Genomic DNA, 14,028 nt, shown 5'->3' on the forward strand with positions numbered 1-14,028 from the left:
CCCTGCCAACCTAGATCCAATTATTCCTGTTGCATTTATGTTTCCCAATTCAGTGGCTGCACTTCCCACTGCAAGGCTGGGCATACAGAAAAGAACAATCATGGAGCTCTTCAAGGATGCCAGTGCTCCCCTCCCAAGTTTATTCCTTTCAATACTGGTGAAAGGTGTGTCTTCTGGACCCTCTCAGTGAGGGTGAGCAGATCTTAAAGGACAAATCCACTCTAACATTCCAATCTCCCTAAGCCATTAAATGTCTTCTATATTAAACCAAGGCAGATCCAGCATTTCCAAGTCACTCACTGTGGGCCACCTTTTGGTCTATGTTTTAGCCAACTAACAAAAAGAGCCCTTTCTGACTCTCCAACCTATAACATTGAATGTATAATTTCTGCTTAGTGAGCCCATATCAATAAATTTTGCCTGATCCAACTTTATGTTTTGTCTATCGTTTTCCCATACTTTTACTGTTCTGAAGGCTGGGAAGTCCAAGATCTTGGTGCTAGTAGATTTGGTATCTGGTAACGGCCTACTTTCTGGTTCACAGAAGATGTCTTTTCACTGCTTCCTCCCCTGGTAGAAGGGGAGCTCTTGTGTCTTCAACCGCTTATAATGGTGTTAATCCCATATATGAGGACTCCACCATTATGATTAAATTACCTCCCAAAAGTTGCACCTCCTAATAACATCACAGTGGGATTGGGTTTCAAAATATGAATTTTGGGAGATGCAAACTTTCAGTCCATGACAGACATTTAGATATGAAAATACAACATATCTGAGTGAAAACAGACATATCTTAAAAATTGTATTATGTAAATTGCTATCAAGTATTTATAAAGTGGTGTTTTGCTTTATATTTTATTCGATGATGATGTGTTAACAAGGAAAGCATTGGATGAGATAGTGTAAGAGAGCAGATGGTACTCGTAATTTAGAATTTGATGTAATGTGTCCTTTAGACAGTTTTATCAGAATGTCTTGTGATTAAGCTAAACCAAATGTTAACGGCAAAGAGAGGTCTTTGGGATTTCAGTCTAGATTATATACATTGATATCCTATTTCATATAGGTCAAACAATGTGCTTTATTCTCAGATATTTTCATTTAAAATTTATATCTCAGTATATTAGAGTGAAGATCAGTAGAGTAGTGGTTACTATTCATAAGTGTGTCTGGTTTATTAGGCCAAAAATGCCAGCTGTGTTTCAGAATAATAGCTTTCTTTTACCGTTGATTAACTTGGCTCTATGTGTGATTGAAATATATTTTCATTTTTTGTACTTGTTTAGTATCAATAAATACTATGTTTTTCTTAATGAAGAGCAGTAGAGTTCTTTGGATGGAGACTCTGTTACCATTGTTATTCTAAAGATTGACATAAAACTATTATTCTTTTTCTTATTCCAACATGTTTAGCCATTCTCATGTCATTTTTATAGGTTATTTTATTTATCTGATACTTCAGGTAAATTTAATTATTTTTGTTAGCTATCAAATGTTTAGAACTATAATGATTATATAGAATAATGCTAATATTTATATACTATATGAAGACAAAAAATTATGAATCAGAACAAATAACAATGAGAAAGTTTATGTTTCTAATGAAAATGGAGTGGTTGAAAAAGTCATAAAGTGATTTGAAATTTACAAAAATGTATCTTCTGTAATTTTTTAGGATGAATAAAGACAAAAATTATGTCTGGGTACTTTTTATCTATTACTTTACAGTAAGTATAATATGCTCTAATAGAAATTAACAACTTTGGAATGGAGGTGATGGCAATGTATTTTATGAAGGAAGTGGCTTATAAATAAATACTTGGTGAGTGAAATTTAAAGTCTCTAAGTGGTTAAAAATTGCTTCAATAAATTTTATCTATAGGATAGCTATAACTTAATTTTAACTCTTAACTTTATTGAGTGAAAACAAATATTTAGCTCCCTTACATGAGAAGGCCTGAGGTGTTTATACCTATAGTCAAAACAAAACAAAAAGATTGAGGTGGGGGCTCAATGTTTAGCATTAAATCTTTGTATTTTCTTTTCTTATAAAGTAGAGCCACAGGAAAAGTTGAGCCAAAAATTTTAATATCTATTTTTCATGAGTTAGGTTTTATCATAGGTATTGATAATATGTGAATTATCTGAACCTGGGTATATGTAAGGAACCATCATCAAAGTTTCTATATTGTCTACTTTTTTTCTTTCTTGGAAATTAACTTTTAATCTCTCAATGCCAGGATTAGTTGAAATATGATTACATTACGTAGATTTGGAAATAAAATAAAACTTTTGCAGATTCTTTGAAGCCTCAATGGAGGAAATGTGACAGATATGTACAGAAGAAATCTCAATTAACCAGAACCATTATTTAGTGTCTATGGAAGTAAAATTAGTTTGAGTTGTTGTGACAGTCATTTATCTTTTTATATTGTATTGGATTTTGATAAAGCATCTCTTTACCTTTTACTACTTTTCATTTCTGCCTCATTCCCAGGGGTCTGCATGATACTTTTATTAAGACTAGAACCATTTCATGTCATCATTAATGGAAATGACTTTGTACATGATTTTAGTTCTTGAATTGGAAGGCTGTTTTCTAATTCACTGAAAAAAGTTTTTATTAGATGGTGCCTGTTTCAAATTATGTAATTTGCACACTTTATTTTTTAATAAACATTCATTCCAATTCCAAGAACAATAGTTTAACTTGTTAAAAGAAAAACTTAAGACAAAATAAATTTAGCAGAGCTTATTTGAACAAAGACTGCTTCATGAATTGAGCAGCATTCTGAACCAAGAGCTTCGGACACCTCCAGCTATCAATGTGGGCAGGAAGTATTTTTAGACAGAAAAAGGAAGTGACATTTAGGAACATCTTGACTGGCTACAGGTCACCATTTGCCCTATTTGGGCATGGTGTGATGAGGCATTTGCCTTGTATGGAAATAGTCTGATCAGTTGGCAGCATGTGTTTGGCTGAAGCTCAGCTGCTGTGATTAGCTGAGACTAAGCTATCTGTTATAAGAATACACTCATAAATTAGGTTGCAGTTTGTTTACATACTAAATCAGGCCAAATTTAATTTAATCTCCCCTTTTGGCCAGCTGTCAGTTTTGAGAAATTGACCAAAAACCTTAGGCACTAATACTACTTTCTGTCACTATCATAATGGACTTGTTTGGTCTGAATATGGAATTCACAATTTGCAATGTCAAGTCAGTTGGATGATTTTTTAATATTCTCTTTGTGTTTTTATTATTTTAACTATAGTGAGACCATCTGATGTATAACAGATGGCTGCATATGAACATTTAAGACTTGAGAGGGGCTGGGCACGGTGGCTTACACCTGTAATCCCAGCACTTTGGGAGGCTGAGGCAGGTGGATCACGAGGTCAGGAGATCGAGACCATCCTGGCTAACACAGTGAAACCCCATCTCTACTAAAAATACAAAAAATTAGCTGGGTGTGGTGGTGGGCGCCTGTAGTCCCAGCTACTCAGGAGGCTGAGGCAGGACAATGGCGTGAACTCGAGATGTGGAGCTTGCAGTAAGCCGAGATCGCACCACTGCACTCCAGCCTGGGCGACAGAGCAAGACTCTGTCTCAAAAAATAATAATAATAAAATAATAATAAAGACTTTTGAGAGGATATGGCCTACTAAGGAGACTATTATAATACTATCATGAGGGTAATATTAAGAGACTGAAGTATACTTCTTAATAGGTGCTCCCGTGAATCAAGTTGGTCAAAATCAAATATACCAACAACAAGCCAGAAGAGGAATCTACTTGTTTTAATCAATTATCTCATTTGTTGATTTCTTAAAACTGAATTTCTATCATGTTGGACATAATTTTCCAAGGGCAATAGGAGGTGTCATCTGTTGCACACACTCTTCCCTCTTCAGTCAACGGATAGGCCAAAGCAATCGTGTTATCTAAAACAACTTTAGCAAGAGAATTTAAAGATGTTTGATGGGCAAGTGTAGCCAATTTCTGCTATAGTAGCTAATGTTTGAGACAGATTTCTAATCATAGTCTCATTTACATTTATGCCAAGCCAGGGAAGGAACATTCTACCAAAAGATGCCCGTTTAGGGATAATTAGACTTGCTGGCAAACTCCTCTTTATTCTATAGTTAAATTAAGAGGTGTAGACCAATGTTCAATTTCCAGTTGGTTATTGGAAATAATCATGACAATTCTAACAGTATTACTGTTAAAATCCCTATTCGACATTTTCCACTTATTGAGACATGGAGTTGCTCACATATATGGTTGGTTGTTAAATCCTATACAGATAAAAATATACCCTGGAGAGGCACGACAGACAGTTCTTTGCTTTGTGTGTTAGGGGCCACAGTAGAGAAGCACTAGTAATATTTCTTCAAGACTCCATTATGAAATCATTGCATGGTTGAAGGATCTTGACAATTAAAGGGATTAGTGTGATAAATTTCTCTACAAACTGTTGAATTATCTCTTTTGGTTATCCTATTCAATTTCTGGCATAATGTAACTGCAAATCCCTCATTATAGGTTTTGACTACTGTTAGATTTAAACAAAGAACCTGATGTGTGAATCTAAAAGCCTAACCCTATACAGAGGATCAGATATTGCTCTTAGAACATCAGAGAAATTTGTTAGAAGGTGAAGCAGAGAATCTCTAAGATCATTTAAGGATTTAGGTTTAACATAACATATCCAACATTCAGTTACGTTCCCTGCAAAAGCTATTGATTATGAAATCATAATAAGCATGTTATCTTCCTGGGTATACATAAAAAATAAAAACAGAGAAAAGAGGAAAATGACCATGGTTTCATGGTGACTAAGGAAAGAAATCTTGATGTGTCTTCTTGGGAAAGCTGTTCATGTCTAGGATGTCATTTGTTTCTGAGGAGAAAGGTCCCTGGTCAATTTTGCCTTGAGGTTTCCAGTGGGTGTACTGTCCCGAGACTGGAAGGGTCCTCTTAAATTGAGAAATGTGGATCCAAGGCTCAGGCTCAAGGCCCTGAAGTTTTGCTTCAGAGAAGAACTTCGTGTAGTCCCTTGCAGCTGACTTCAAGGGCAGTCTTTCTCTGGTGTCTCTTTTGAAAAGACCCAGTCTCCAGGGTGTAGACCATGAAAGGTCTGGTTGTCATCAGTTTGTGGTGGCTTCTTCTATCGGGTGAAAATATACTTTGGCAAAATGCATTAAAGCCTTGCAGTATCAAGTCATGTCAGAGTTTATAAAAGCAGTAGATACATGAGGTTCTATTATTAGGGGCATAGGCCTTCCAGTAACCATTTTATAAGGGGTCAATCTGTGTTTTCCAGTGGGAGTGGATATGATTGCCATTTTAATTTGTAATACCTTTGAACAAGGCAGTGTAGTTCGCTTTGCCTAATGCCATTGTGTTTATAATACCTTATTTGAATATTTTGCAGTTTGTCCATTGAAACACATGCCTCTATTGCTGTGATTGGCTGAGACTCAACTATCTGTTACAAGAATATGCTTGTAAGTTAGGTTGCAGTTTGTTTAATCCTAGATTAGGTTGTAGTTCACCACTTATAGAGGCAGCTTTAGGCCAAATTTAATTTAATTTAATAAACTGATGAAATAAGAGAGAGTCTGATTCAGTTGAATTGTATTTGGAGTTAGAAATGTTTATTTTAAAGTTCACCAGAGGATTTAAATACACACTGAAGTTTAAGAATCATTGCTGTACAAAGGTGAAAAATAACACACTCTTTTAATTTTCTAGTCTGTCAAGAACTACACCAAATGTCATGTGAGAAATGAGCAGATTTGTAACAAACTTACCAGCTGTAAAAGCTGTTCACTAAACTTGAATTGCCAGTGGGATCAGAGACAGCAAGAATGCCAGGCTTTACCAGGTAAAGATTTCAAAATTTAGTAAATGAGTTTATGGTCTACAGATAAATACTGACATAGAAAAGTACATTTAGTAAGGACACTACATTTTCTAAAATTAAAGTCATAACAAATATCAACCTATAATATTGTAGTACTAATAGCACTGTTTCTACAGGAAAAGTTTTTTGATTACATATTTGCTTCCAATTATTTTAAGGTGTTCATATATTTATGATACTGTTGAACTGATTAGATACCTTTTCATTGAAAAAAAATCTTAAAAATTTAGAAAATAATAAGCACTCAGACTTAATATTCAGATTTAACAAATACTAACATTTTGTCATATTTTATTTAAGTGCCCTTTATTTTCCAAACTCAGTGCATATTTTCATTATACATTATAACATTTATAAAAAATATTTTAAGGCAATAATAATATAGAACATATTTATTATATATTATATATTTTGCGTCTCTATATCCTAAAAATGTATATTTTGTATTTTCCCTCTCTGTATCCCAGGGTTTTAAAAAATTACATATATAATATATTAACAATAAATACATAAATATATTACTTATATCATATGTAACATATAATATATTAAAATTATGTATCTAGTAATTTTAACTATATAAATATATAATTTATATATTTAATAAATTTAAACCATAAATTTATATATTATTATATTACATTTATAATATATAATATAATATAAATTATATTTTTATATAATATATTATCCTATATAATATAATTTTATAATAAATACATTTCTTATAATAAATATCTGCTTTTATGAGAATCCGAATTTTACAAACTACAGCAAAGCTCATTTTTAAAAGTAATTTCACTTTTTCACAGTTAATATTGCTAGTGGATGCTAAGTACTCTTCCTTTGAAATATAAAAGATAAAATTAGAAAATTGAAAGGTAATACAGGCATTTAACCAGTTCTGCTTGTTATACAGATCAACTGAGATCCATGCTGGTTAAGTGATATGCTAAAAATTATGTGGCTTGTAAATGACAGAGTTGTAGCTATTAACTAGGTGTTTTATTTCTGTTTAGTATTTTGCCTCTCTTTATCCCAGGGTTTTTTTTTTTTTTTTTTTTAAAGAAAAGTTTCTGAGCCTATTTAATTCTAAAACATATCGGAAAATTCCATCACAGAATTTGTCTGAAAGAGAATCTTTCTTACAAGTTAATGTAATAAAAATCAAAATTATTCTGCCTTTAAAAATACCATTGAGGCCAGGTACGGTGTCTCACACCTGTAATTCTAGCACTTTGGGAGGCTGAGGTGGGTGGATCACTTGAGGTCAGGAGTTGAAGACCAGCCTGGCCATCATGGTGAAACCCCGTCTCTACTAAAAATACAAAATTTAGCTGGGTGTGGTGGTGGGCACCTGTAATTCCAGCTACTCAGGAGGCTGAGGCAGGAGAATCACTTGAACCCAGGAGGTGGAGGTTGCAGGGAGCAGAGATCGTGCCATTGCACCCCAGCCTGGGTGACAGAGTGAGACTCTGTCTCAAAAACAAACAAACAAACACACCATTGAGGCACTGGAATGTCATTCATACTTTGAATTTTGTTTACATACTGGCCCTTAAAGCTTTTAAACAGTGCGATGTGCATGTGTGCTCATTTTGAGAAAGATAGTATTAATAATGCAGTAGGCAGGGTTTAAGAAGCAACAGTGAGATGATACTAAGAAGTTGAAAGTGGTATTGATCTCTAAGAATTAAACTATAAAATGAAAATGTAGATCAATGAAAATATTTACAAAGTTTCCTTAAAATGACAAGGTTAATCTTGGACCAAAATAAGATTCGAATGAAGGAATGTATATATTTAAAGGAATATTACTTTGATAAGAATGGAAATTAGTTGCCAGTGGAAGTTTGGAAAAATGATAGTAAAGTTACTTTTAGTAGTACTCATTTACTCATTCCCTAGGAAAAAAATGTTGCTTTGTTATAAAGGCTCCACTTGACCCGGCTATTATTTTGGAGATGTAATGAAATATATTATGCACAAATTCCCTTTTCTTAATTCATATTTACTAAGCAGCCAACTGGCTATATATCGTTTGATTTCCATTCAGCTTATCTCAAGGAAGTGAATGCTCTAAATAGAGGGCCCAGTCTGTAGAGCAGTTGTACAATTCCATGACAATTGGTGTATTGCATTTTTTTTACATTGATCTCATATGAGCTTGGCAATTTGAATTTATCTCACTAAACTCATTATAAATTAATTGCCTTCTTTTTAACCCCACTGCTAAGTTGATGCTCAATACTACAAAAGCCTGAAGTATGAAAATATTCAGTTTGGTAGTATAATTTAGTTTAGCCACAAAGGCCCATGCATTTGTTTTTTTTGGATGATTTGTCAATGAACTATTTTTGTTCTCACTAAAAAATAAATGAGGAGACAGGCAATAATAATCTAAATTCTTACTTGATTCAGTAAGGTGAGAAAAACCATAATTTAAGAAAAGTTTTGCATTGTAAGGAGAAGTTTTTTGGTATTTTGGATTTAAAATGACTGGGAAAATTGAAACACATATAGCTTGAAACTGAAAACCAGGACATGCTACACAGTCTTATTAAATGATAATTATAGTTTATTGAGGGATTACTATGTTCCAACTGCTGTGAGTTATTCATGGTACCCAATTTAATCCTTAGAGCAGCAACCATGAATGAACAGGAGTCCCCAAGATGCTTTCGAGTGGGTCCATTTGGTGAAGACTAATAGTACTGAGACATTATTTGCTTTTAAAATTCTCCATTTGTTATGGGTTTACCATGGAGTTTTATAACGGCTATCTGATGTATGCTATTCCAATAGACTGAATGTAGAAGAAGGTATGAGAATATAGCTGTCAAATGCCAAATATTAAAGACATTTACAAAAATATAAAACAATAAAAATAAAATATGCTATTAAGTTGTAATGTTCCCCTTCAACATTTTGTTATGAAATATTAAAACAGAAATATTAAAAAAACAGAAATAATTGTGGAGAGGACACCCGATACCTACATTCTAGATTCTACAATTAACATATTGCTCTATCTGCGCTATCCCTGATCTCTCTGCCTATCCATCCCCTATTCGTTCATTAATTCTTCTTTATTTTTTGATGCTGAGGTCTGATTTGAATTGTCAGCTACTTTCCCTCGGGAAGGGAATTTGAGGATACATTTCCTTTGGGCCTATTTGTATACCATAGGGGGAAAAACATCTCAGCAGCTGGAAGAGTGATTTATAGTGGGGTTTAAAATTATTATTTTAAATGAATAAATACATGTATTTGTTAAAGTTAGCATTTTTAACTTTAAAATGCTCCAAATCAGTAGATATAGCATGCATAAAGAGAAGTCCTGTGGGACCCTCAATAATTTTTAAGACTTAAAGACCAAAAATTTGAGAACAGCTTCTTTAGAATAATTTTATAAGAGTTGCAGCAATATATCCAAGGTCCTTCTTACAGGGCTAGAGGTGCTAATACATTTCATATGATATAGAAACTAAAATGTAGTCTAGCTTTATAGATCACTATATTAATGAAACACTATTGTTAATTAGTGCACACTAAAGTTTAGCCTTATTAATATATTTATTATATAAACCTGTGTTTTGGAAAACGGTGTTTCAAGTTCAATTTGGATTCTATAGATAAACCACTATTACTGAACAGTATGTTTCATCTTTAGAAAGACATGAATAATTGTGTAAAAATAAACATCACTAAGGAAAGATCATAGCTCCTTTACTAATCATAAGTGAAATGAGACTTCTCTACCCATACTTATGAAAGAATCAAAGAACCCAACTTATACCACAACTATATACCTGAGCTATAGAAATTAGATTTAGAGGTCAATTAGCTTCACTTATAGGAGTAACTTTGAAACTGCTTTTGTTATAAGCTTGTTGTTTTTCTATTAAAGTAATCTTGTCTTATGTAAACTAGACCTTGGGACATAAATATAGTAGTGATTTTACTTATTGAAATACCATATGCCAATATACCAGACTTTACACAGAAAACCTAGCAGTCAACACATTTAACAGGTGTCATAGAGCCATAATTTATCTCATGTTTAAGATTTAAAGAAAAAATTGGGATGTTCTGCTTTCATTCTCTGCCAAACTATTAGAAAAAATTTATTTGAAATATTGAGATATTTAATATGTTTTATTTCAAAAATAATTTAAACAAATACAGAAGTACTTTGAAATAATTGAAAAATACATTTGCTTTTTGGTAATCTAACAATAAGACACATTTTTTTTCTTACTAGCTCATCTTTGTGGAGAAGGTTGGAGTCATATTGGGGATGCTTGTCTTAGAGTCAATTCCAGTAGAGAAAACTATGACAATGCAAAACTTTATTGCTATAATCTTAGTGGAAATCTTGCTTCATTAACAACCTCAAAAGAAGTAGAATTTGTTCTGGATGAAATACAGAAGTATACACAACAGGTAACATTTCTACTTGTTTACATTATGGAAATATGCTATGATAATTTCATAATTATTTGAAATTTATTTTTGGTTTTAATACATTATTGTTGCTAATTTTGGAAATAAAAGTGAAATTGATTTCTCAAGTGAATTGGCAGAAGACTTATTTTGTATAAGTAATAAGGTAATAAGGTTTTGTAAATTATCACTTTTTGCAGAGTAAACCACTGTATTACCTTACCAAGAAGTGATCTTATATGAATAGATACACTTAAAGAGTATATAATTTAAGAATTATAACTCCACTTGGTATAGTGTGGCAGAAACAATTTTTGCTTGAAAACTTTTCAGAGCAATTATAGTCGATCCTCTGTATCTATAGATTCTGCATTCATGGAGTCAACCAACCACAGATGAAAAATATTTTTAAAAAGTATGGTTGTGTCTGTACTGAACATGTACAGACTTTTTTTCTTGCCATTAGTCTCTAAACAATACAGCATAACAGCTATTCAATAACATTTACATTGTATTCAGTAATAATCTAGAGATGATTTTAAGTATGTGGGAGGATATGGATAGGTTACTTGGAATACTATGCCATTTTATATTACATAAGGGATATGATATTTATGGATATTGGAATCCACAAGAGACCTCCATATCCTCCATGGATACAGAGAGGTGACTATGTTACCAATTACTTTCTGTATAGAAACAAGTAATGCTTACTTGTTACAGCTTACTTTAAAGAAGCATTGTAGATAGCATATCAAAATGGTGGACAGCATAAAATCTGGACATATGCTTATTTCTACAACTTAGTAGCAAGTTAACATTCCTATGTTTCTCATTTGTAAACTGGCATAATAATCATGGCTACTTCATATGTTTATTATGGGTAATAAATGAGATACTGCATGTAAAGAATATAGAAAAATTTATTTTTGAGAGTTAACCTTGGTTACAATTTTTACTATTTCCCTTTTAAGAGATACTATTTTTATGTCTTTGTTCCCACTACTGCTATTACTACTATTTCCAGGAATCATTATTTAGACAATGAATTTTTAGGTAACTAAATGAATTTATCTGGTAAATAGTTAATATTGAAACTGATTGTGGAAAAATGTCTTAATTTTTCTATGGTAAGTACATTTTTTTGTTCAAGGTTCTATTAAAATTTATTTTATTGTCACTGAAGAATTGTATGTATTTATGGGGTACATAGTGCTGGTTTAATACATATACTGTATAGTGAGCAAATCAGGGAAATTAGCATATCCATTATCTCAAACATTTATTATCATTTATTATCATTTGTGTTGTGAACATTCAATATCCTCCTTCTAGCCATTTGAAACTATGTGATATATTATTGTTAACAATAGTCATCCTACATTATTATAGAACATGAGAACTTATTCGTCTTATCAAGCTGTAATTTTCAATCCTCTAATAAATCTCTTCTTATCCCTCCCTTTCCCCTCACTCTTCCCAGCCTCTAGTACCTCTCCTCTACATTTTACTTCTATAAGATCAACTGTTTTGTTTTTTTTTAAGCTTCCACTTATGAATGAGAACACAAGGTGTGTAACTTTCTGGGCCTCTCTTATTTTACTTAACAAAATGTCCTCCACTTCCATCCATGTTGCCATGAATGACAGGATTTCATTCTTTTTTAATGACTGAATATTATCCCCTTATGTATATATATCACATTTTGTTTATCTATTTTTTTCTTGTTGGAAACCCAGGTTGGTTCCACATCTTGGCTATTGTGAATAGTGCTGCAATAAACATGAGAATGCAGGTATCCCATTGATATACTGATTTTCTTTCCTTTGGATAAATGCCCAATAGTGGGATTGCTGGAACAAATGATAGTTCTATTTGTAGTTTTCTGAGGAACTTCTATATTGTTCTCCATAGGGGCTGTACTAATTTACATTCCCACCAACAACATATAAGAATTCCCTTTTCTCTGCATCCTCACCAGTATTTTTTGACTTTTTGATAATAGACATCTGGAGATGAGATGATATCTCGTTGTGGTTTTTATTTGTGTTTCCCTGATGATTAGTGATGTTGACCATTTTTTTCACACTTTTGTTGGTCACTTGTATGTCTTCTTTTTTTTTTTTTTTTTGAGACAGAGTCTTGCTCTGTTGGCCAGGCTAGAGTGTGGTGGCATGATCTTGGCTCACTGCAACCTCTGTATCCTGGGCTCAAGCAATTCTTCTGCCTCAGCCTCCCGAGTAGCTGGGATTACAGGTGTGTGCTCCCATGCCCAGCTAATTTTTGTATTTTTAGTAGAGACGGGGTTTCACCATGTTGGCCAGGCTGGTCTCAAACTCCTGACCTCAGGTAATCCGCCCACCTTGGCCTCCCAAAGTGCTGGGATTACAGGCATGAGCCACTGTGTCCGGCCTGTATGTCTTCTTTTGGGAAATGTCTGTTCAGATCATTCATTCTTTTCTAATTCAGATTGTGGTTTTTTGCTGTTGAAATTTTTTAGTTCCTTATATATTCTGGATATTAATTCCCTATCAAATGAATAGTTTACCAATATTTTCTCCTATTAGTATGTTTTCATGCTGCTGATAAAGACATATCCGAGACTGGGGAGAAAAAGAGGTTTAATGGACTTACAGTTCCACATGGCTGGGGAGGCCTCAGAATCATGGCAAAAGGCAAGAAGGAGAAAGTCACATGTTACATGGATGGCAGCGGGGAAAGAGAGGGAGAGCTTGTGTAGGGGAATTCCTCTTTTTAAAACCATCAGATCTTGTGAGACTTATTCACTGCCATGAGAACAGCACAGGAAAGACCTGCCCCCATGATTCAATTACTTCCCATCAGATCCCTCCCACAACACGTGGTAATTCAAGATGAGATATGGATGGGAACACAGCCAAACCATATAATCTCCCTTTCTGTAGGTTGTCTTTTCACTGCGTTGTTTCCTTTGCTGTGCAGAAGCTTTTTATTTTTATATAATCCCATTTGTTTATTTTTGCTTTTGTTTCCTGTGCTTTTGAGGTCTAGTTCATAAAATCTTTTTGTAAACCCCTTCCTGAAGTTTTTTCGTATGTTTTCTTCTAGTAGTTTTATTGTTTTGGGCCTTAAATTTAGTTCTTTGATCCATTTTTTTGTTGTTGTTTTTGTATAGGGTAAGAGGTGGGGGTCTAGTTTAATTCTAATGCATATAGAGATCCAGTTTTTCTAGCACTATTTATTGAAGAGATTGTCCTTTCCCCTATGCATGTTCTTGGTGTAATTGTCAAAAATCAGCTGGCTGCAGCTATGGGAATTATTTGTGGGTTCTCTATTCTCTTCCATTGGTATATGTGTATGTTTTTATACCAGTACCATGCTGTTTTGTTTACTACAACTTTGTAGTGTATTTTGAAGCCTGGTAGTTTGATAGCTCTAGCTTTGTTCATTTTGCTTAGGATTGCTTTGGCTGTTAGGGCTCTTTTTTGTTCCATACAAGTTTTAGGATTGCTTTTCCTATTTCTGTGAACAATGTCATTGGTATTTTATAGGTAGTGCATTGAGTCTGTAGACTGCTTTGAGTAGCATGGTTGTTTTAGCAATATTAAGTCTTCTGATCCGTTTGCATGGAATGTCATTCCATTTGTTTAGATACTCTTCAATTTCTTTAAT

The 14,028-nt window shown here is 33.3% G+C and overlaps 1 protein-coding gene across 3 annotated transcripts in view; it reads left to right on the plus strand.

The window, feature by feature from the left end:
• The window catches only part of ATRNL1 (attractin like 1), an 839,395-nt gene that overhangs the window by 179,996 nt on the left and 645,371 nt on the right, over positions 1-14,028 (plus strand). For all 3 annotated transcript variants that reach the window (XM_054503866.2, XM_063670302.1, XM_063670303.1), the window contains exons 14-15: positions 5,760-5,892; positions 10,196-10,377. In XM_054503866.2, coding sequence (XP_054359841.1) covers positions 5,760-5,892; positions 10,196-10,377 — 315 coding nt within the window. The remainder of the gene's footprint in view (positions 1-5,759; positions 5,893-10,195; positions 10,378-14,028) is intronic.

The sequence above is a fragment of the Pongo pygmaeus genome, chromosome 8, assembly GCF_028885625.2.
Source record: "Pongo pygmaeus isolate AG05252 chromosome 8, NHGRI_mPonPyg2-v2.0_pri, whole genome shotgun sequence".
NCBI classification, from domain to species: domain Eukaryota; kingdom Metazoa; phylum Chordata; class Mammalia; order Primates; family Hominidae; genus Pongo; species Pongo pygmaeus.